The sequence below is a fragment of the Taurulus bubalis genome (assembly GCF_910589615.1).
Source record: "Taurulus bubalis genome assembly, chromosome: 13".
Lineage (NCBI taxonomy): Eukaryota > Metazoa > Chordata > Actinopteri > Perciformes > Cottidae > Taurulus > Taurulus bubalis.
Window position 1 is genome coordinate 10,212,615 of NC_136601.1, and position 25,002 is coordinate 10,237,616.

Below are 25,002 nucleotides of genomic sequence, written 5' to 3' on the forward strand. Positions count from 1 at the left end.
CACTGATTTAATGATAATATAATAGCATAATAATGCAAGTATACTCTTTCAAATAGCAATGGACTTTTAATTCTGAAAAAAAATAATATATATATATATATGAGTATTGCACATCTTTTGCCAAAATTGTTTTGTCCTTTGTATTCCTTACATTTATACCGACAAGAAGGAAAATAGTTCCTGCTATGTTTCCGTAAAGACATAAAAAGTGATATTATCATTGTTCAATATTGGCTCATCTCAGATATACAACCAATATAGCCTCCTTGTGTCCACACAGAGGCAGGAGGATGGCTGACACACAGGGGAAGGCTGACCATAAACAACCCGGAGAGCACTGAACATCCCTCCCTCTCTGTGTGATATGAAGCTATGGACCACAAGTAAGAAAGCTGCACATCTCCATTAGTCAGGATATATGCTGCTTTTGATCTCCTCCAGAGAACAATATTAATACAAGACCTGTCAGACGCTCCTCTGACCAACCTGCCAACTCAGGTTCAACTCATGACTGAAAACTGCTAAAAGTCAGAATTTAAAATATGGTGCCACTTTTCATTTCAGAGATCAAAGAAGTATGAGGTAGACCGAGTTAAATCTTACAAGCAGGCAAGCTAAAAGGTAGCGTTACTGAACTAATGTGCAGCAGATAGATACTGTCCGATGAGAGAAGATATAAATATCCAAAAGGAAAATGGTTTACTATATCAAATACTTACAATATCACTTCTAGAATATCACTAATGAACAAAGACCCCCAAAAAGCCTCCAGTATTAAAGAGAACATATTAACTAGTGTACTGGCATGACGTTAATAGGAAACAATTTCAAATATGACTTGAAATCTCATGAAATCACTCCAAAAAGAGCAAGTATTTGATCTAATCTAACTTGTGTAATTCAGGATATGGGCTCTGTTGCATCCATTTTGCCTATTCTTTTTAAAAACGTGTCTCTCTGATGTCGACCCAACGCTGTAGAAGTGTAACAACCGTATTTAATCACGTGAGTGACCCTTTAATTAAATGTCTGACACACAAAAAAGCAACTTTTTGGTAACGTTTGTGGTTTTGAGGACATTTTAATTTGAGCTGTTTGTCTCCATCTATCGACATCGACGAGCAACTTTGTCCAAACTGCTAATACTGCTTTATTCTTTCACAACAATGTTATATAAATTAAGACATGTTCACCATCCTTTATTAATACATTGCTCCTCTTCGGCGTAAAAAAAAAAGCCCCGAATCGTTTCTTCGACGTTTAATTTCAGACGTAAAGACAATGTTTTCAATAAAGTTTTGTATTTTTAATCGTCCGTCCTGCAAAATAATCCGACTAGAAACACGCGTTGAGTCAACAGTAGCAGGTGTTGTGTCAAATACTGTTTCCCAGTCGATATGTGCTTCCCCTTCCACCCTCATCCCGACCCGTACCGACCGAGGGGGCGTTGTTACAGAAGCAAAACACTATTCGATGAGGGAACATAATTTAACATAACACCTGCTCCGGTATTGATACATTTCGATGGAAGCTAAATTAGCGATGTTTAACCGCCAAACAAAAACACTTGACTTAGTGCGCGTGCCTGTCAATGGCCGGCGTGCCGTTCCTTTGCGTGTCGCAGTGTCATGCACAGCAGTTCAGGTAATCGGCCATCAAACTGCTGAAGCTAAGTCAGCTAGCAGTTTGCATGGGAACCAGATACACTGATGGGAAACATCACCAATATGGACTGAACAAACATGTTTGATGGAAAGGTTGAATATGTTTATGTCTGTAGTCATTTTGATAGTGTTTTTATTATTATTTCAAAGTAATGTTATATGACTTTTACACCTGTCATTTTACAGGAGATGTCTCCAGTCCAACGGGGCTCTTGATCTGCGTTCGTCTTTCCTGAAAGACTCAGATGAGACAGTCCTCTTGCCCATCTTACCGTCCTGTCTGCCACAACTGGATCTGCTCACTCTCACAACCACAGTGGACTCAGATGACACTTATGAAATAGTTTGGAGTCTGGTAATTAAGCCAAGCTTCACTGGAATAAAAAAAGTAAGCGATAGTGCTATGGTGCCGTTTTAAAGTATGTATATGTATCTCCTGTTGTCTATCCTGTTTAACCCACAGTCTCACCTGCAGTCAAAGACAAAGAGCAGAAGGATGAGTGGCAATAAACTAGAGAAAATCCTCCAGGAGGTGTTGGAATCTCACGGAGAAAGATGGACGGAGGAGCTGAGGGGGGACAACTGCTTCTCCCTGCCACTATGGAGGAAGATGGGTACTGTTCTCAAACTCATCCACACTTTTTTGTCAGAATATGTGTACAAGGACATTTATTGTTGTCTTTGATTTTTTTATGGAGTGCGCTGGCCAAAGGACTGGGAGCAAAGCGGCTGGCAAAGATGAGTCGAATATCCAGTGATGGATTTAGGTCTCCCGTGGTGACGGTGCTGTTAGGAGAGCACAGCAGGATTAGTCCTAATCATTAATTTTCTGTGCATTTGTAACATAAAAGGGTATTGGGCACATGAATGATAAAATGTGACCATGAATAAAACAGGTCTGACCTTTTCCTTTCAGTTATGAGTTTGATATCACCCAATGCATGTGGGAACATAACGGAGAAGCTCTGGGTGGCTGAATTTGACTGCAGAGGGGAGACTGTGGTGGGTCTGTATGCAGGTGGAATAACTGACGTGTGACAGGTTTTGACATTGATAAATACATTTACTTTTTTACTTACAAAGGAGAAATGGTCAAAATGGTCAATACATGTCATATGTGATACAATGGGCACAATCAGATTTTTCCGATAGATTTAGTCCAGGTTTAGGTGTATTTCCTGTCCCATCGTGTGACTTTAATTGTGTCCAACCCTTGTACTCTTCAGTGGTAAAAGTGGTCGGACCGCTGCACCGTTCACAGAGGAGACAACCGACAAGTAATGTGTTCTATCTGCATCCCATCCTGCTGATGTGACGCCTATCGTTTACGCACAATAGTAGGCCCAAGTACACACTTCCATAGGCCTCGGGATGGAAGTGTGTACTTGTACCCTCTAGTGCTTGTACTACTTCACATCTCTGTGTTGTCTTCAACTGCACAAAAGAGAACCAAATGAAGTTCACTTGGATATTAGTAGTATTTCTAAGGTAATATCACAAAAATATAATAAGGGATCAATTCTGGGCGAGAAAATCAACTATTACAGTGTTGTGATATTTTGAGACAGAGTTCTGTCATTTTTATTGATAACAAGCTGATTGTATTTCAAAACATCAACAAAATATGATAACATCACACTTGTCACCTGTCAACTCATGTGAGGAAAATAGATGTGATTTGTTTTACTTACATCTGATTTCAACTATATTTCTTAGTTATGATCTTGCATTTTCCGCTCATTCTAGATTTTTAAAGTGCAGCCTTGTTGTTTAGTTTTTGTCTTGCTTTCTTTTTTTCTTCTCTCTTCCACTGTAATGCATCACAGCGGTGGACATTTTTACATTTCTACAGAGTACAAGACATCTCAATATTCATATAATATATAATTTTGCACAGTACAAGTATCTTGGTTTTAATATCCCATTAGTCCATCGTTTAATCTGCATCTCCTCCTGAAGAGGTCAAGTTTAGCAGGAGTCACAAAGTCCATCTGTTCTGACACCAGAAGGTGCACCAGAATAGCTTGCTATTAAAAATAACAAAATAACGACACAAATCTGTGGGGAAATAATTTAGTTAACAATATTAACAAGCTTGTTATTGTTGTATAGCTCCAGCTGTGTGACGTAGCCGACCGAGTGAACCTGGGCCTCATACCGAGGACGGCTGGCCGGTTGCTGAACAGAACAACTGGAGGCATTTTGCACATTTACCAGAACGTCAGCGTCACCTAACATAGCGCTGATCGGTGACGACAGCCAGAGGACTTCTGGGAAGATAACTGACAGAGAGGCGTGGCAGGTCTGGGCTGATGATTCAAAAACCGCACCGCCTCTCTTTTAAAGGACATCACCGGCGCACGGTGGAGAACAAGCAACCAGCACGTAGAACATGTGAAGTCATACGCGCCTCATGTTCACCATGTTGTGCTGGATTTGGAGTGCAGACCAAGCTGAGCCGAGGAGATGAACGCAAATGCTGAGTGCATTCATACGTTTAATGTCTGGAGAAGAAACAGGCAACAAGTTTCCAAAGATACCAAACTCTACAACAGCTGGTTTCTGTGATTATTGTAATCTGTCAGGTTGTGAAATCAAGCTGCTGTGTTTTTATAAACCTTTATGTATCCAGGGCAGGTTCTCTGAGCACAAATGTCTTTTAAGAAACGCCCTGCTTCCCAAACATGCAAATGTAATCACATCTGGAAGCTGCCAAGCTGGACCACAACCACACACAGCCTTATCTGCTGGATAACAGCGGCGGGTTAAGGCGATTTGCTCAAGGGCGCCTCGTCGTTGTGTTATACGATCCGTCGACCGCTTGTGGTCGGCTGAAATGAAAAACTTCAGACTGAGACTCGGTCGCTCCTCCTGACTGTCACACCAGTGTGCTGGTAATTACAGGAGCAGCCAAACCTATAAAACTCCCTCCAAGACAGGAAATATATGTGAAGTACAGTATTTTCTGCTTTGTCAGCTTATCTTTGGAACCTCAGAAGGCGGCACCCAATTTAATCCATAACTACACGACGGTTCACTTCTGAGCTGTAGGCAGGTGACAAATTGAAGAAACAAAACAAGTAATTGAACGAGTGGAGAGACAGAGTGTCTTTTGCTTACTGAATGGTTTCACAAGCATGGAAATGATGTGAATCATATGATATGCCCTTCACGGTCAGCACGTCTGACCCTAATTGAACAGCGATGGGAGATCTTGGACCCAAATAAGGGAACGTCTTCTGGATGACTAGCGCTCATCCCGCCAGTAGAAAGCACTGAAGCTGCTCTGGTGGTGGACCAACATGTTACGAAGACGGCTAATATTGTTTTTCCTTTCCTTTTGTCACACCTTTGTATACATATATATATATATATATATATATATATATATATATATATATATATATATATATATATATATATACTTACATTTAGCAGGGGGTGAAAGTACAACATGTGTCTTTGCACAAGTTGCCAAAGGAGCCACATTCAACAAACACAGTTGGATTTTCTTTGTGAGCAATGGCACAAATGTGTTTTGCCTGAAGTGCTGCGTTAACAAATGAAATACAAAGTCATCAGAAATATCCATCAAGTTATCTCAGTCCCTTCTCTGCCTATAAACCCACGGAGGCACCTGGTTGTGCACGTTTAATTATTTAGTTGGGACTAAAAGCAGTCTGTTTCAGACACGAACTTTCATATTTAAATCAACACAGACTCTCCTGCTTAAATAAGATTATATTTACGATGGGAACAGGAAGCCATATGAGCTTATTTATGTATAACCTTTGAGAGAAATATAATCTCACACTTAGATTTAGAAGTGTGAGACTTTATAACGATTTGAAATGGGCTGCACCATCACTTTGAATCTGCCTTGACAATAAATAATGTCACCACGTTTACAAGTGTTTATAGTCTGGTGCATTCTTTTCTCAATGACAATACATAGCTCACTCTTTGTTCGTTTATTTGTTGCATTTGTCACTGTTTTTTTTTAAGTAAAAGCCTGCACTTTCCGAAACTGTTCCTATTTGGGAGGTTAATGGGAGCAGAGCAGATTAATGGACTGATTCAGTGGGGCTCGTTTCCCACGCGCAGTCCTCCTGCGGTGAAGGAAAAGCACCTGTCATGGAAAATGTAGAGAGGCGCTCCTGCCTTTCGGCTGCAAACTTTCCTTATCTTCCGGTACTCGGGACTCCTCCGGCGCATAAAGTCAACAGGTTGTGCAGACTGGAGGCGAAAGAAGAAGACGAAGAAGGAGAAAAGGAAAAGGCAGCGCGTTGGTCACAGCCAACGAAGGAAGTGAGTCAATCCGTTTATGGACACACGGAAAGGTAGTATTCTTAAATGCTACTTTTAACCGTTTTTAGTAGGTTTTTTTTGTCAGGAATACCTCGCTGTCGCCCGCAGTGACGCAGGCAGCGGAGAGCTCGGCTGAAGTTAACAGGTGTGTCCTTTTTTTTAAATTACTTCGATCTATTTTTCTTTGAATTGACAGCCGATTTCAGACTTATGCATGTGATACAAAATAATGGAAAGGTTTGCCCCCAAAGTTCGCCATCCTTCACAATCGGATACAAGTAAAGTAAACGGTTTGATAACGGCGCGGTGAGGGGACATGAAGCAACGTTGCTTTAGTTTAGTCGCTTTGCGGCAGAATTCTGACACTTTATCGCACTTTTGTTGAGCTGTAGAAACGAGACGCGCATTATTTGCTGTGGTTGAGTTTCACGTTTGTTAAAGCCATTCTGTCAATAAAGCTTTTAGTTGACAAAACATGTCTCAGTGTTTGTTTTAAAAAGTAATTCCTTCTCCATTGTACCTCGTTTCGTGTTTGTAGACGATGTTTCCAGTTTGTGCACTATCATCTGGGCCAGACGCATGCGCCATTTCCTTGAAGGTTAAGTTTCACCTTATCAAGCTGCCTTGCAGTTATTGTTAAACTTCTGCTGGAGTTAGTTGGCTCCTGGCATTCAAACATTGAGAAAACTGTTTTCATAGCGGTTTTGAATTGCAGCTTACCCACTTAGTAGGTATTTAATTTCCTCCTCTCTTTAATTTCTTTTGACGCAATTGAAATGGAGCGTAATGTATCTGAAGGGAACATGGGCAGATTATGAGACAATGGGCCTAACACCTCTCCTACATAGGAGCAAGACACAGAGCTGAGTTTTTTTTTTGTGTCATATTGTGTCTCCATGGTTGTTTTTCCCTCTTTCATTGTCTCTTTGCAGCTGTTTTGCATCTTTTTGTAGTTGTTTTGGTCTTTTTGTGTCGTTATGTTGCTTTGTGGTCATTTGAAATCTCTTCCTGGTTGATTCGTGTCTCTTTTGGTAAATTATTTTAGGTGAAGGTCAGGGGGGTCTCTGACCCTTTGGGCCCCTGGACGTGTGCCAGGTTGTCCTTTTCAGTAATGCATCCATGATGACTAGTGACACATTGGGATTAAACAAATAGTGAAGTTACTGAACTCCACCCAGATCTGTATCCTTAGAGGGTGGGAACCCTTCATAGTAGCCAAGTTAATGTTGTTTTGCCTGTCACACTTGAAACAACCTTTCACCCGGGCAGAATAAATAAATATATCCTCAGGCATCCTGGTTCCTTTGAGTCATTTATCATTTTTGGAACGCTAGATTAGGCCAGTTGTTTTTCTCCAAAGCTCTGGACTAATTCCTGTCCTTGTATGAAATGGAAAACATGCCTAAGAGTCTCTGTTGGCTTACTGGTTATCTAGATTCCCATGGGCAGTCCTTTAGTGGACAGATGGATATACGGCTTTTAGAATACCAGGAGGAGGCTACAACTCTTGTACTCTGAAACCATCCATCACAAAGTTGCTGTACTGTCACTGTATGGAGGCCACCAGGGAGAGAGAACTGACGCTCACGTATTCCTCATTTGATTAGGACCACACAGCGGTTTCTGCCTGTCTGTGTCCTTACTGCCTCGGGGCATCGCGTCAACAAGTTCCTCTTTTCACTGCAAAGCTCTGCTTCGGTCGCCTCGAATCTGAACATTAAAACAGCCTCTCCAGTAGAGAAGCAGTGGAGAGTTTATTCCTGATGATTTGTGTTGTCTCCAGGATACCTTCTCGATGCCACTGAGCTGAGCCAGTTGACCTACGCGGAGGGTTTATGGTTCAAGGCGCGATGCCCCAGGCCGCTGACATGATGAACCTGGGCTTCCTGTCAGACTCTGAGCGGGAGCTGATCCTGGAGGTGCTGCAACGGGACGAGGAGCTTCGGCAGGCGGAGGAGCAGCGTGTGCGGTGAGAAGAGAGTGCTTCCTGTTCATTCTACTAAATGGTTAACTTGCCTGCTGTAGTTTTCCCCACCTATCATTGATGGAGTTACCAAAAGACATAAGCTAATCGCAAATCCATTCAATTTAATGTAATACTAATTCAAACTACGTCATTCACGTTTACCCTGTAATTCACAGATATTTAAAATAGTGTATTTCAATTTTAAGTTATATTTTTTGACTGTATTATGTTTCATGTAGGTAGATTTGTTATCTAACACAGTATGTTTTGTTGTTGGTAGAGTGTAGTATTGAACCTCAGTACTTTTGGAATACTTTCAAATAAATCTATAGAATTGTATAAAATTTGGGATTGGAAACTTAGTCCGCTTTTTATTCTTGTTTGCTTGTTCTTTGATGATGCTATGTATCAAAATTATGGTTGTATATTAATAATTTTTTATTAAGCCAACATTCTTGTACAACTGCTTGTATCAAGACAACATTGCATAAAACACTGCACTGAGAAAAAAGAAAAACATGTATATTCCTCAAACTATGTTAGTGAAAAGTATAATTTTGGTATCTGTGCTTGACATTTGTGAAGAAGTAGTAATGCATAACTGAAAACATTGCCACTTCATATTTGTTTTATTTATATATATATATATATATATATATATATATATATATATATATATATATATATATATATATATATATATATATATATATATATATATATATATATATATATATATATATATATATAAATAAATTGTATTCCTCAATTTATTTTCAAACAAGACACGTTTTCAGATTTGTACCCAGAACAGAAATTGAAACGAGTGAATTATTTGGTATTTTTACCTAAATGATAACATACTTAATAATGGTCAACAAGTTATATCTGCTATAAAACATACAAATAGACTTCTCGTCGTCTTTAATATTTGTGTTGTGTCTCAGGAGTTTGAAGACGGAGTTGCTGGATGTGAAGAGGAGAGGGGCCAAACGTGGCAGTGGACGATACAGTGAGCGTAGTTGTGGCAGATGCCAGCAGCCTCTGAGTCGACTGACTCTTTTCTCCAGCCAGTGTAAGATTTGCAATCACCATGTGTGCAGCAACTGCCGAACAGTCCTCTCCAAAGGATCCTGGCTGTGCAACGTGTGTGCCAAAGAGTCGTAAGGGATTGTTTATACTCTCCTTTAACTTGCCAGAATAATTGTGTCTGGATAAAATCATTGTGTCTTTAGGGTTTATAATATACACACAACATACTGTAAACTATCCATGAGCTCACAGCATGATGGGTAACCATTCTCATTTTACAAATTGTTTTTTTTACTGATGAATGAATGTAAATTCAACCTTTTTTAAATAAGTATTTGTGTTGCATTTTAGGGATCTAAAGAAAAGGACGGGTGACTGGTTCTACGATGAAAGGGTCAACCGTTTCTCCATGACGCCTGGACACGACCTCGTGAGAGCCTCCCTGAAAAAGAAGCCTCCGGGTGAGTGCAGGAAGAGGAAGTGGGTATCGACTGTTCAACCAGGAATGTAAACGGCTCTCAGCCAAATGAAATGCCGACAGTCACTGGAATGTAGTCCCAGTCCAACAGTAGGGGGAGATGCATGTTAGAAACTGCAGTGACATGGCATTTCGTTTACCTGGTGTGTGATTTCACTTTTGTTCTGTGTTTATAGGGAAGAAGCGTGAGACAACGGGAGAAATACTATTGAGAAGTACTGAAATAAACGCAGATCTTCCCGTTCCTGTGCCACGGGTCAGGCAGAAAAATCCGATAACGGATAACAAAGGGTGCGTCATCATTAGTCACATCAGTTTTGTTAGTCTAAGACAATGTTAATGGATCTCAGATTAAGAACATTTCAACTTTGTCATGTGTTCAGTCATTCAAAGGACCTTTCGGGATCAATAGCTTCAAGGGAATCGTTTGAATCGAAGGAGGAAGTTTGGCCAAAGTCAACACGCAGTGACTCGGAGTCTGCAGAGAACAAGAGTATAAGTAGCAGTAAAACACAGACTGATTCTGGCCATGTGTCCCCTGAACAACAAAGGTAAACCCACCATAAGGTCTTCTGAAATGTCCAAACACGACACGTTAACTTCAAAGCCGCTTTAATAACAGAAGGTGTAGTGTTTGTCCCTCCTTCCTCATAGCTGGTCAGTGTACTGGAGTCCAGACTGAGGCTGAGACGGCCATGTCTGGCTCGCATCATTTTAAAATACAAAATACACTGTAATTTGTTTAAAAACCCTTTAACAATTGGATATAAAAATTCAACAAATTATTCTACATTTTGATTTGATGGCCTGTAGCATACACTTCATAGTTTCCACTAAAATAAGACAACAATGTTTAAGTGGAGACATAAACATCTAAAACAAGTTATTTCCATTGCAGTGAAAAAAGATTGCAGTTTATGTAGTTTTCAATAAAACTTGTGAAGGAAGATGTGTTGTCCTATGCACCTGACCTTATAGTTGGCAAATTGCACTGTTAAAATTGAGAATAATAATAGATCGGTACATTCAGCCTCAATATATATTGGTGATGGTGTGAGAGGAAGCAAAAGATAATCACAAATCATCAAAGGGACATTACTTCAAAAAGTGACTTACTCATATATGGACGGTTCGGACTGCTTTCACGCTGGGGAATCATCTGCCTGAAACATCCGTGCATAAATATATAACTTAATGGAAGTGCTGTTCTGTTCATCTTTATTTAAGTTAAAGTAAAACCCACAGGTTGCATCCAAAATTGGCTGAAATATCTAACTTGCCAGATGGAGTGTAATTGGGATGAGACGCATGTAGAGACTAGGACACACACACAAAAGCTATTTGAATGTAAAATGTTGTAGCTGTTATTAATAATGATTTGTGTCCTCACACAGGAGAGAGACCCCTTTGGCTCCGCCCAGCCCAGCAAAGTCCACTGTTTCCAGTCTGACCGCTCCAGTCAAAGTAGATATCGTTAGCGTCGACAGCGTCGACAGCGTCGACAGCGTCAGCGTGGAAGCTGACAATGTATGCGTTTTTCAAGTAACGGGTTCATGTTTCTGTGTCGAACCATTTAAAAAAAAAAAAAATACAAAAATAGTGCTTTGACTGTCACTACAGGCCCCAGAAGTAAAACCGGTGAGCCCGAACCCGGAGATGGATGTTGATCGACTCTTCAAGAAGAGCATCAAACGGGACCCAAAGCCTCCTGGTTAGCATCTCGTGTTACCATGTGCAATTCAGTTGTTTTTCTTCGCCCAGAATGAAATGAATCGCAGCCTAATTGCTGGTGTGACTGTTTCTAACAGAGCATGTGTCGACACTGGACCTGCGTGATGGACGTGACGCATCGAAGGCCTCGATGGGCAGCAGGAGCAAGTCTGTACCGGGCCTCGACGTGCAGGTAAGAATCTAGCTTTTTATTCTTTTTATTTCTTGTATTTTTTTGGGGGTGTTTTCTTGTCATATTAGTAAAACATTTGTGTCTTTTAATTTTTTTAATTTACATTCATAATGAAGAAACCTCAGTGTAGGAACACTTTTTAGATATTGTATTCCTTCAGCATCCCTGCACTACGATATACTTCAAGAGGAGGTTTTCGTAGATATCCAGCAGCAACAGAGCAGAAAGTCTCCAACAGAGAACAAGTGACAGTAAAGCCTCTTAATCAAAACGAAACCTGTTTAGTGGCTGCATTACATTGTGGTCTTTTCAGGCTATTTACATGCTATCTTTGCCTTTCCTGTGTTGTTCGTTGAACGTCACTGCCAAATGGAGGCCATCCTCTGATTATAGAAAATAACACTGAAGCCTGGTGTTTACAGTTGATGTTTACGATAGTTTAACAGCTTTCTGCTCTTTTTTTTTTAATTGACTTAAATTCGATTAAAAAGAAGTTTGTTTGTTTTGTTTTTTTAATAACTAGCTTTATTTTTCGCTTAACACAAATCCTACTGTGCATCTTTGATCAGGCTTCCAAATGTTTATTATGTTGCCACAGGAAGATGGCGAGGAGGACGAAGATATTGACAGCTTGGTTAGCTTTCATAAAAGGACAATAGCATCGAGCTCCTACAGCCTGCGCAGCTCAAAGGTAAAGTATGGACATTTCTCACAGCTCGCATTAGTCCTCTGAAGGCTCCTTGAAGAGCGGCTCATTATGTCGCTCAGAACGGAACCAATGGATAATCTGAACGAGCATCTTTAACCTCAGGATATCCTGCAGCAAGTTAGGAAGTGTGAAATTGATGTGTAACGTCTACCAAAATGTTTTTAATAGTTACCAAAGGCACATGGGGAAAGCAAAGCTGAGGCCAGCTGACTTTCATGCGGTCTGAATTCAGATATTGAAAGAAACATCCTGATCCTTGCTAATTTGTTTGTCCCCCTCTTTTAACCCTCCAGCATTTATATATAATGTATGATTTATTTGTTTCCATGTTTGTTTGTTTTTAACAGTGATCTGCAACATTAAACCTGTCTATCCAAGCATGATCTTAATGTTAATTTGTTGTATTAATACAGCTTGGAACCAACACAGGAGTTGTTGATAATTATCTATTTAGTGTGGATGTCTGTATGTCTCTCCAGAGTACACTGGGCAGCATGATGAGCATTTACAGTGAAGCGGGAGACTTTGACAGTGTGGAGGTGACCGGAGACCTCGTCTTCTCCTTGAGCTACGACGAACACACCCAGAGCCTCCACGTCTTCATCGAGGAGTGCCAAGAGCTGGCCTATGGCGATGCCTCCAAGCAGCTTTCCCACCCGTAAATAATCAAATCTGTCTCTTTCTCCACTTGAAGCTGTAATGTAATGTGCTCCACGAGGCGAAACGCACCATTTGAAGTACAGTTTTCTCAAACTTTAGCTTTCAGAGTGCAGAATATGGCTCTGAAACAGACTCATGGTTTTACTGCACACACACACACACACACACACACACCTTTGATCAGTGCAGATAAGAAGTTGATGTGTTTACTGAAGTCTTGATACTCGCATCCCAGAGGTGATTACTTGAGCTTCACAGGAAATTGAATGTCAACAGAAGTTTCCATCACATTTAGTCAGGAAATACTGCAAAAGAACCAGCAGCCACGTCTGGGAGTAACGCTGTTGGTTCTGTGTTTGGGTTTCAGATATGTCAAATGTTATCTGCTCCCTGACAAATCTCGCCAGAGCAAAAGGAAGACCAGCGTCAAGAGGAACACGGTCAACCCTGTCTACAAAGAAACACTGAAGGTGATGGTTTATAACGTGCACTTCTCTAACTGTACTGCAACTGTTGACCTTCTGCTGTTGACTTAATGACACTCCCTGATTAGTGACCTTGTGCCATACCTGCTGTAAATAATAACCACACCCACAGAGACTATAAGATTGATATTGACATTGAAGGTTAGAATAGCTGTTGCCAAATATTGATTTTGGTCCAATGCTTGAATGCAATGACAAAGAAAACCGCTGAAAGGGAAGCAGCTGGATGAAAGGACTGTAACTATAGATTTGCTCTTTGACAAAGGAAGAAGGTAATTATTTCGATTTTTAAGAAGGTTAATGCCACTTCCGATAAGATCGGAATTCATCGTCTGCTTTAATCTGTGATCTATGATTTATTTAACTTATTAAAGTTATGTACGGTTTCAGTAGTGAGGTGGGCCTTTGATCGATCCTGTCTTCTCCTCCTCATCTCCCACTAACAGTACTCCATCAGCCGCACTCAGCTGTTCACCCGCTCAATCTTGATATCGGTCTGGCATTATGGTCGCTTCAGCCGCAACGCCTTCCTTGGAGAGGTAGAGATCGCTCTGGACACCCGAGACCTCGACACTGCGTACACGGACCGTGTGACTCTCATGGGGAAGGTAGATCAGAATAACTGGATGTGGTTTTCTTTAGCATCCTATGATGGCCTCTTGGTTAAAGGTGGCCTGGGAAGTTTAATGTTTACATTCAGTGATGCACGCCCAATCGCATCATGTGAAATGGCTGAGGTTTAAAGAATGTGATGAATACCTTCCCTGTAGCGGCAATCTTGTCTCCGTCCGGTAATCCCTATTACCACTACTGTTACAGTCTGTGTGTGGGCAATGAGCTTGACGCGTAATGAATCTTCAGAGGCAGTAACTCCATTTTATAAGGTTTACTTAACAAAATAAAGATACAAGAGTCATTCAGTGCTCAACTTGGCACAACGGTCAAAAAACTGTCTTGCTCCGCAGACTGATTAACCTCAACTGAGGGATATAGGCTCTGACGTAGTCAGTAACGTAACTTAAAGGAGCATTTCTACACACTTTTTATAAATCACTAAACACATCTTATTAAAGTCTATTATGGCTCTTACATTCCCTTTTCCTTCATCACAAATAACCTCTGAGAGGACGAATTTAACGAACTGTAAAACACCTCAAGGAAAAAGAAGGTGTTTGTTTATCCTTTTCAACAAACAAGAATGTATTTCCTTCCTCATAAAATGTTTGCAAGGTTTTTTTATTTGTATTAAAGGTGTAAAGCCTTCTTTGTAAATCCTTTTGTAAATATGGTTTGCTATGTTTATAGTTTGATGTGTTCCTTCCACGCACAAATATTGACATTTTACGCCTCAGTCATTGAGTATCAGTCAGGTTTTGGTGTTGAAGCCTGATTGTCAGTCTGTGTTGCCTGTGTTTTATGCTAAATATTATGTACCCTTTTTAAACAGTCGCCATCTGGTGGGCCTACTTCAGCTTTTGCTCAGTACAAAGGAGAGTTGGTGATCTCCTTGAAGTATGTCCCGCCTAAAATGCCCAAAAACGAGAAAATCAAAGGTAAGACGATGACAAGAAACTCTGACTGTTTGGTACATTTTGCCTTCATTTTCAAAGAGTCTCCATCTTCTCCTCAGGCAAAAAGGCGGTGACTGAAGGAGGGGAACTGCATGTCCTGATTAAAGAGGCCAAGAATCTGATCGCAATGAAACCAGGAGGCACCTCGGATAGCTTTGTAAAAGGGTTAGTGATGAACTCTGCAGTCTTAAAATGACTGACTGCATTTCTCTTTTTTAAGACCTAGCGTGTTTGTGGTTCTGCAGATACTTGTTCCCAACTAAGGCAAAGACCACAAAGAGGAAGACTGCAGTTGTGAAGAAGAACCTGAACCCCCAATACGACCACACGTTTGTGTACAAGCAGCTGGCTCTGGAGCAGCTGGGGGAGATGTGTCTGGAGCTGACGGTGTGGGACAGAGAGGCCATGTCGAGCAACGAATTTCTGGGAGGACTTCGTCTCGGCTCCAGAAAAGGTAAAAAGATAGAATTTAAGAAATCTATAGGAATAAGTACTTTATTATTTTTCCACCTGGCTTTCAGGGCTTACGAGTGATAAGTGCTTTTGTGAGAATGAATCAGATATGTCTCTTATTTCTCCTTTTTGTGTTACTTGGACAATTGTTATTATGTGAGCTCCTGTTGGGTTAACTGAGTGTTCTGTTGTAAATCACCTTCTGTAAATGTCAACAAATTTGTAGAGGTGACCATTTAATCTACGTCTTTTTGCTTGTCTAGTTCACAACGGTTTTTGAGGAAGTAGATTATTTCATTTATTGTGTTGGCCTTGGTTCATCAACCTTTATGTAGAAGTAATTGTTGGGTTGCACTCATACCCCCTCTAGACGTAGGTGTAAAACTGGAGGGAAGGAACATGTTATTAATCTTCATATTAAGATGAATGAATAGCCTTTTCTAGTTTAAATGGTTTCATTGCCAAAGCATTATCACCTTTTTTTTCAGAAAGACACACTTAATTTTTTAGAACTGTTTAGACACGGCTTAAAGGCTTCCATGTGTTTTCCCCAGTGTGTGAAAATTCAGCGAGTAAAATAAATTTGCCGTCATTAATAGTAAAAGGACTCTGCACTTCATTTTACATTCATGTAATCTTTGCTCCTGCAGGCACTGTAAAAACAGGAAAAGTGGAAGTGGAAATGGACTCGGTTGGAGAGGAAGTCAGTCTGTGGGAGAAGATGATGCAGTATCCGGACTCGTGGGCAGAGGGCACTCTTCCACTGCGCTCGACTATGGTGAAGGGCAAATGAGGACGGCACCCTCTAATAGAAACTGGAAAGGGGAGAAGCTGTGGGGGTCTGTGACAAATATGAGAGTGTGGATTATTATATTTTACCATTTAATCAGACCAGCAGCTGGTCTATCTGAAGTGAACCTCCACACTGGTCGACTGCAAGCAGACACACAGCTCACTGGCCGGCTGAACATCTGCCTCCCTGTATGGGGTTTATCTTTAGCCCCGCCCCTCCCACTGCGGACTGGTGTAACTGTTGAAAATCTGCCAAAACATCCCAACACTAAACTTTGGATTCATTTTAAGAGCACTTACAGTCATTCTACGTTTTAAAAATTCAGGCTGTATATATTATTGCAATTTTTAAATGCATGCACAAAAGAAAGCACAGAAAACGTGTTGTAATGATTCACCTTTTTCCATATAATTGTACAGAATTACACAGGAAAACAAGTTATTTTAAACTGGCATTATACAACATTTCTGGTATTGTATTCAACAAATTGCTATAAATTATATTTATATTACTTGCATGAAAGCCTTATTTGAATGGATAAAATGTGTCTATTTTTAACTTTTAACTATGTGTGAGCAGTTGTGTTTACCTCAAGGTTGCCATGAATATTCTGTTCACCCAATAAAAAATTAACTAAACCCAAAGACTGCTTGAGCGTCCATACCAGCTGGATTTATAAACAATCTGTCAACTCGAGTTCCTCAGTAGTCTGTTGTTGAAGTGATTGTCCTCTTTAATTTTCATTAAATATCAGATCACAACAAGGGCTCTTTGAAAAAATACTCATGTATCCAACCTAATTCTATCTATGGTTAAAAAAAATATTACATTTTGCAATAATGTGTTTTACTTTCTGCAGCTGTGAAGTCCATTTTCTGGATCGTTTAAGAGAGAAAACAGTGCCAGAACTTCAGTGTTAAGTGATCACATTTGAACATGAGGAACAGCCTTCTTGTCCTTTTTCCCTCCTAATGTCCCTCTGGACCTGGTGTCAGTCTGGTTGTTGGTCCTCTTTCCTCATCTTGTGTTTAGTAGAGTTGATTAGTTTATCGCTGTGGCAACTGGAAAGGTTTATTGAATCAGTCGCAGAAGTCCCTGTGGAGCTCCAGTCTCTCTCGCTGCTCTTCATCCAGCAGGAAGCTATCGATGTAGGAGAACAGCTCGCCCGACGCCATTGGGGTGATGAAGCGCTCTCGGTCCAGTCCGAGCTCGTCCAGCAGCAACATGCTGAAGTAGAATCTGGAGATTCTGAACACTTGTCTACAGAGATACACACATTGGATTATTAAAGGAACACTCAACTGCTCATACTTTGATATTATTAAAGCTGCTATAATCTATATGTTTAAAACAAAGAATTAGGGGGGTATAAATAGTGACCGATCCAAAGGTTCCCTCAGCTCTATGGAGCCTTATAATGTCTTTCACTTCAATATTTGGGTTTTCTGGTCATCAGCTTGACTATTTTAGTGTACTTTCACAGCTCTCGTGGCGTTTTTGGCAGCAGCTGTTTCTCGCAAAAAAAAGCTCTGATAAACCAACATTGTGTTACCTGCTCAGTAACAGCTGACAGACACAATTAGCATCCTGCTAATGAACACGGTGGAGCGCTTTGCAGCCAAAGAGACAGATATTTCCCTCATGAGTTGGTGGAGACCATAACAAAGCTAGAAGAAGAGGAATGCTTGTACTAAAATTCACCAGGTGGCCACAAACGGCAACTCTGAAATGCTCTTGTTTACATTTATGGTTATCTCCTTTAGCCCTACAGAGCATTGATCAGATGTACTCAATTCCCTTTACTGCTTCTACCTTAGGGATGTCTAATTGTCTGCATTTCCCAGAGTGCTTTGCATTACACTCAAAAAATGTACCTCAATGGGCCACAGCTATGGGATTTATGTGTCAGTGGAGAGACTGAAGAGATTTTCCAGTCTGGAAAAAGTGAGCAGCGCCCCTTACTCCAATTACAGCTGATGGAAAAATCTATATCTTTCTCTCTTCTAATATAAACTAGTCCCTACATGCTACGTGTTTGTGCAAAATGTGGACTAAAAAGCCCTCACTGATTGAACCAAAGCCAGGTGTTTACTATTGATGTTCTATCTGTCTCGTCAAAATCCCATTACTGCTACCTTGAAATTATTATCTTGCTATTTTTAACATTGCTAATCCTTCAAGTGGATTTTTTCCACAGAGCATTCCTTTTTATTAGGAAGCTCCTGACATTTAAAGAGCGTGAGGAGAAACAACCCCTTACTGTTAATGAGAATGGGGGTTGTATAAAGACACACACACACACACACAGGATGAACAATAAAACTGCTGTATAATTTGGCCAAGTGACGAGCTGTTTAACCGTTACCTCAAACCCTCGATGGCTTCAGAGCTGAGCAGACTTTCTTTAATGCGACCCGTCTCTCGAGGCGGGGAGCCCAGGAGCTCGATGACGGTTACATGTCGCAGGTCTAATCCACATTCTGATTTCTGGTTGAAACAAAAAAGAACAAGGAAGAGATTTTGAGGTTCTTGTTTACTTTAAACTTCCTATCATTTTTGGGGGGAAGTTTCATGTGTAGCAAATAGTTTCCTCACTTGTATCATGATGTTCTGCATCTGGTAGTCCGGGTCAGATATGTTGGGCGCAGATATGATCAGCAGCCTCCTCTTTTCATAGAACTGATCCAGGAGAGCGGAGAGTGTCTTTACGTCTGATTTAATCTCCATTGCTACAAACACACAAAGTCACCATTGCACCATACATTAATAATACCTATACTATTGTGTTCATGCTGTAAATCCATAAGCATGATGGGAATTTTGATGCAGACTCACGAACACACTCGGCAGGGGTTCCTGCCCAGCTGCGGTTGAACTGGCAGACCCGACTAGACACGCCCCTCCGTTCATATCCTCCGTCACAGTGGTATTCACATGTTGCACCATAGTTATTCCCATCGGAGGTGCAGGTGAGGTAGCCGTGCAGAGGTGCAGGAAGATCTGGACATCTTCTCACTGGAAGGAGGACACAATGCAAATAAGAAATCCAGTGTGTGATCCAAGGTATAATGCCGTGTTAATGTGTATTTAAACAGATATCGGAGGTCAACTTACCCTCAACACGAACAATAAACTTGCAGGCCGCTTTGTTTCTGGCTTGATCGTACACTTTGTATAGGATAATGCTTGCTCCCTCTTTAAAGTCGGTGCCTGGCTTTTGGCCCACCAATATCACGCTGCAGAGAGACAGTGCAGTGAAGGCTGACTGTTTAATTGCATTTTAAGGTGAGCAGGAAAGGGAAGCCAAGGAAAGGAGTGACATACTTGAGTGATTCATCAGCAGTATCTGTAGCAGCGGGGGGGTCCCAGGTCACCATAGCAGTTATTTTTCCAGGCTCGGCGACCTTGAGTCTGGACGGAGGACACTTGATCTTTGGAGGATCAGTATCTGAAATAAACAGAGATTTTGTAGGGAGGAAATGTATCTTACTGTAGCAGTCATATAAAGCCGAATATGAAGACTGAGAGACAGCAAACCACATTTCTGGATTCAGTCCAAAAACCAGAGGAGCAGGAAATGTGCTTGTTATTGTGTGACTTTGAGACTTGTGAAATAATAATGACAAACTAGACAGAAATACAGATGACTTCAGGTTAATTTTAACCCTCTAGTTGACCGTTCAACAGAGACTTTTGAGTTTAAACCTCTGGTTTGCTTTCTGAAGCTGCAAAAATAAGACCTTGATTTGTACCTTCACAATCTGGCTGCACTCCGCTCCACGACCTGCTGCGCTGACAGGTGCGAGAGTGTTCCCCCTCGATGCGATAGCCGGGGTCGCAGGTGAAGGTGCACCTGGAGTCCACCATGAAGCCTTGGGTGCAGGTGTATCTGCCGTGTGGAATGAGGTGCAGCACATTGCAACGCATCTCTGAAGGAACATCATCACAAAGACACACAGTATGTTGAGGGAAAAGGTGGAAACAAACATATAACCAATGTACAGTTTATCTTAAATGATGAAGCTGGTGATCGTCTATTTGCATTTGTTTTGTTGGTGAAAGACCAAAACCAACAATGTGTTGGTTCGTCTCTTAATACTTTTCAAATTCACAAGTCTTCCTGTGGCTCTGAACCACCCCAATTCATTCCAACTGAAGACTTGAAACTTTAAAAGTGGGTCATGAATTAATACTTAAATTTGAAGAAAAAAGAAACAGCTAGGCACTGCAGGTCTTAGCAAATGTAATTCAAACACCAGTTAATAGTGCATTTGTTGGGGACTACTTTTGGTGGATTAATACACATCCTGTGTACTGTTGAGATTCTACAACAGCAAGATGGTGTGGTCCATGTTTACTGTAATCAAGGAACAAATGGTGTGTTTTGAATAAGGAAAAAGTAAAATATCACCCGATTCCTCCTAATATATGTATTTAAAGTCTCAACTTCCACATACTGCGGCAGTAAGCAGTGCCAGACCAGCGTCTGCTGGCGAGGCAGTGAATAAGGCTCTTCCCCAGCAGTCGGTATCCTCGGTCGCAGCGCATCTCACAGCGGGTGTCCAATGTGCTCCTGTAGGCCGCGCCTCGAGGAGAGTGGCAGGTCACCTCCCCATTGGTCAGACCCGGAGAATGACACCAGTTTGGGTCTGTGTTGAAAGAGTAAAACCCAGATCTGTATGTAGCACTAATGGTACTGGAGTGTCTTATACTTCATGTTAAAAGGACATGTGATAGTAGACAACAGTACTGTATACTAACTGGTGTTATATTGTCATACCACCCACTCAACCCCAGAGTGAGTGTTTTTTTCATACGCACTTTTGTAGTCTAGCTGAGGAGCGTAGTCTTCTTCTACAAAGTCATTGTAGCTGTCATACTCTGTGGCCCCAGCTGAAAAAACAATAATCAGACAAACCATTAGTATTTCTTATGTGACCATGATTCTCCAACCGCACAACCTCTTTTCCATAACTTCTTTTCAGGTTTCCTTTAACACAAGCTCAATAACATTCCAGTCCATAGACACCTGGATTTGCAATGAGTGAAGCTAACAGAAACTCCTGAGGGTTTTAAACCTGTGAGTTGGGTCAGAAAACATGCAAATCCTTTAAAATGGCATAAAATGTATGTTGCTTCCTTGAAAGGGACAGGAATTCATTTTGATATGAGTGCAGAGAAAGCATGTTAGACTATATATTTTAGTGTTTCTGGCCTTTTAGATCAACAATAACATTCATCACAAATTAGAACACCGCATGTTTTCATTACTCACTTGGATCTTTTCCTTCTTACTCATCTCTTTTCATGTAATAAGTAGAAGGCATGCATTGCCAACTACTGTGGCCTTTATTCAAAATTGTGTCTTTCTGCACAATAAATCCCTTTCACTGTTATACTCCTCTCTCAGCAGTTGTGGTTTAGACACATAATCCATTTGAAATCCACAAAAAAATGACTCCATGTTCAGAGCTGAGTGCCAAACTTTCCAGGCTGTCAACCTCCTCCCCCATCTCCAGGCAGTTCCTGTGCTGCTTCCTTTGCTCAACCCTTTTGTTTTCTGGCCCTCAAACAAACCGAGTTCACTTTTAACACAGTTTCTAATAATGATAACAATGCATCACATTCAACTTCCCCTCTCTATTCTCTGAAAGCTGCTTCAGATTGTTCCAGCGATGTGCAAATTATACCGTCAGCGTTTTTTCTTATAATGAGCCTGATGTGCACTCAGTAACACTTCCCCAGACTAATGTTTCCCAAGTCCCCCTCACAGAGGATTAGTCACAGAGGAAATAAACAAGCGAAGCTCATCAGTCTGATGGTGAGCGCTGCAGGGCCCAAGTAGAGACAGCCATTACTTCAGGTGACATGCATTAAAATTACTGACTTTTAATTGCCATGCATGATGGCATGGCAATTAAAAGTCAGTAATTGTAATTACATGCAGGTAATACTACTGCAGCGCTGGAAAGGAACCAAGCACATTTACCCAATAACTGTATAATTGAGGTACTTGTAATTAACTTGACCATTTTAATCTATTTTATACTTCTAAATATTGTACTTTTTACTCAACTACATTTAGCAGATGGCTCAAGTGCATTGTTAAGGATTAAACCAGTGGTTTCCTAAGGATTTGACTCATGACTGCTTATATAAAAGTAGGATGCAACTAAAGAGTATTTTCATTAAGGATTAATCATTTTGTCTCAAAATCTCAGAAAATAGTCCTGTTCAAATTCCCCACAGCCAAAACCCAAAGCAACCAATGTTTGATATGTGTTGCTTGAACAATAGTTCTGTTTTTTAACTTAAATATGATTTTGAATACAGGAGTTTTACTTGTGATGCAGTATCTCTACATTGCTGTACTGGTACTTTTACTAAAGTAAAGGGTCTGAATACTTCTACTACGAGTGTGGAATACCGAGACACTGACACAGCAGCCACACGGTGCATCATGCACTCACAGAACTGCGTTTACTCACAGACATGCACGCTGCAAGCAGAGCGAGTCCATGAGGCAGCAATGAGTCACTGCCTGCCTGTTTGAGTTACAAAGGACTCATTTATCTCTAATGACAAAGGTGTCCAGCATCCTTTCAATCACTCTGTTTTATCATCTGAGCTGCTGGGTGGATCTCAGGTCACGCTATTATCTCCGCAGGATTAAATGGAGGCTTCTGCACACTTGGCCCAGAGGGAGGACTCCTCAGTAATTAACTGGCAGTGATTGGAGCCGAGCTGTAATTAAAGTGCCTGGTCAGCAAAGCAGAGGGGCTGCTGAAGAGGCAGAGAGATCGACTACAAGCTCAATTTAAGTTACATTTGACTGGATTCTGCTGCATCACTTCAGCTCTTAATTCCTGAAGGGAGGATTGGGCTCCATTTGCATTCAACCAGTGGCCACAAAAATTCAGCACATCTGCATCTAATACAGTTGTTATTACTGTTGAACTGAAGGCATTTCCCTACTGCGGGGATTAGAGAGGAGTTATATGTTTGAGTGACTTTAGTTAGCAAACGTAATAAGATTATTATTATTATTGTACGTTTTAGAGAAGATTTATTTTTTTAATTAAATGATCATTTGACTAAAGAAAGTGTGTTTCCTTATTGTTTGGACTTACCTGTGAAGTATAAAATGAACACAGCAACAAAGCGGTTGAGAGTCATGACGACACTCCTGGGGAAAAAAAGTTTGTTTTGCGCAGGTTGGTTCAAATCCCAAAGTCCATCGGAAAAAAAAGTACAAAGTTATGCTCCAGAGAAAGTTTACAATTGGTTTACCAAACGACTTTCTAAAAAACTTAACTTTTTATAATCATCCCCGCTGAGGACCAGAGGCGCTCCCGTCAGACCAGAGTCTCCGCTGTTTTTGAAAAGGATCCTTCTGGTTCATCATCACAGTCAGACGCCACTTGGTGGCGCTGTTGGATCTTCTGTGTTGGTGTGTTTCCTCCCGACGCTGCATTGTAAACATGATGTTTGAGCCACTTCCTTAAACCCCGCCCCTCCAACATCCCAGAAAACCAGAAAGTGAAGGTTAGAGACAACACGTGAAACTATATACACGTATACATTGATATTCAGAGGAATCGTTCTCTTTAATATTATTTATTTGACTGATTGTGTCACTAATGAGATCGCTGTAGTGATTTATTGGCTACATTTGTTATCTTCCCTGATTATTATAGACTACTCATATGATCCCCATCCTCGGTTATCCCTAATGGTAACTTTGTTGTCATAATAATAATAATGTATATTATCCTTCATGTATATATTGTACTTTAAAAAAAAACATTATACAAAGTGCTTCAAAGACATGAAAACAGATAATACACATAATACTTAATAGATCCCACAGGTATGTTGCAATATATATAATGTCCATTTACTTAATGTAGTACTTTTAAAGTCTAATTTAGTTTGAATTTGTCGAACAGGAAACCTAAAATGTATAATGCTGTAATATAAATAAAGGATTTCTTCGTGTATGAGCGCTGTGTTTGGATAATTGTATTTACCTAGTGAGCTGATGTAATTAAGCACCAAAGGAATAATGCATTTTATTTTGAAGCCAGACAGCACCAGACCGGAAATAACGCTACTGCCTTCACAATAAAAGCATTCATTTGAGCTCGAGATTGAAAAACAAGGTGGTAACTTGACTTGACTCAAAATGAGGAGCTATTAGTGAGCCACATTCTTTATTTAATATATAATAGTTTGACTTTGATTTGGCAAAATGATCACATAGGCCAAATGCTGAGTGAAAATTATAAAATGGCAAGTAAACTTTTTTGTTTTACCTCTCCATTAAAAAGCACAAGATAATAAGGCTTATCATAATTTGACAACGAATATCACACTTTTTAATTACCATAATTTGGGGAACTATTATGTAAAGTGTCTTCTTCTTCTTCTTGCTCCAGCTTGGCAGATGTGAGGACTTGATGTCAAAATTATAAGAGAGAAAGTCAAATTATTTAAAAATATGAGCAGTACTACAGCTTTTTATTATTATTTACTATCTCAGAATTTATCTTAGCAAAACTATTACATTTATTAAGCCATATGTACAAGATCATGAGTCAAAATATTTGACCCTTTCATTAAAAATAAAATGATGAGATGTAATTCCAATGTAACATTATGTCATAATTTGGATTTGCCATTTTTACTTTTAATCAAGATTAACTTAACATGAACATTCAATTGCACAGTTTTGCAGAAAAAAAATCATATTCATCCTAAAACCATAAACCTATTGTGGGTGTACAATACCGGAAGAGTTTACCGATGGTGTTTTCTGATTTGCCGTTTTATTGTGAAATGTTTACTTGATGAGGATACGTAATATAAATGTCACCGCTGACTTGACTCTGGCTTGTTTGGAGCTGTTTTTCCCATCAGGAAAGTGGATCTGGGTTAGTGACGACACTTCCCCTCTCGCGCTCTCTCCCCGGGTTTATCC

At 40.4% G+C, this 25,002-nt stretch overlaps 3 protein-coding genes across 4 annotated transcripts; 2 read left to right on the forward strand and 1 right to left on the reverse strand.

Annotated features, from left to right (window-relative positions):
* Nucleotides 1-1,591: 1,591 nt before the first annotated feature.
* On the forward strand, nt 1,592-4,121 carry trmt12 (tRNA methyltransferase 12 homolog; the record flags this gene model as incomplete). Its single annotated transcript, XM_079228615.1, is given in 11 exon segments — nt 1,592-1,644; nt 1,851-2,019; nt 2,128-2,278; nt 2,329-2,476; nt 2,478-2,495; nt 2,581-2,607; nt 2,609-2,696; nt 2,900-2,941; nt 3,777-3,893; nt 3,895-3,981; nt 3,987-4,121. Coding segments are annotated over 11 exon segments (1,035 nt in total).
* Nucleotides 4,122-7,822: 3,701 nt separating this feature from the next.
* sytl4 (synaptotagmin-like 4) lies at nt 7,823-16,022 on the forward strand (the record flags this gene model as incomplete). Its single annotated transcript, XM_079228351.1, has 16 exons — nt 7,823-7,941; nt 8,886-9,101; nt 9,322-9,431; nt 9,625-9,739; nt 9,832-9,999; nt 10,843-10,975; nt 11,069-11,159; nt 11,257-11,351; nt 11,950-12,042; nt 12,540-12,718; nt 13,088-13,190; nt 13,652-13,813; nt 14,653-14,758; nt 14,836-14,941; nt 15,022-15,230; nt 15,880-16,022. The coding sequence occupies 16 exons, from the start codon at nt 7,823-7,825 to the stop codon at nt 16,020-16,022; spliced, it is 2,148 nt and encodes a 715-aa protein (XP_079084477.1).
* Nucleotides 16,023-17,101: 1,079 nt separating this feature from the next.
* On the reverse strand, nt 17,102-23,276 carry srpx2 (sushi-repeat containing protein X-linked 2; the record flags this gene model as incomplete). Of its 2 annotated transcripts, none has more annotated exons than XM_079228352.1 (10): nt 23,153-23,276; nt 20,844-20,915; nt 20,480-20,671; nt 19,775-19,951; nt 19,347-19,470; nt 19,137-19,258; nt 18,858-19,037; nt 18,618-18,751; nt 18,388-18,509; nt 17,102-17,282 (listed from the first exon to the last, which is right to left on the reverse strand). In XM_079228352.1, the coding sequence occupies exons 1-10, from the start codon at nt 23,196-23,198 to the stop codon at nt 17,102-17,104; spliced, it is 1,350 nt and encodes a 449-aa protein (XP_079084478.1). In that variant the 5' UTR covers nt 23,199-23,276. The 2 variants fall into 2 exon arrangements, with proteins under 2 accessions (XP_079084478.1, XP_079084479.1); XM_079228353.1 differs by lacking the exon at nt 23,153-23,276 and adding an exon at nt 21,298-21,413.
* Between the last annotated feature and the right edge of the window lie 1,726 nt (nt 23,277-25,002).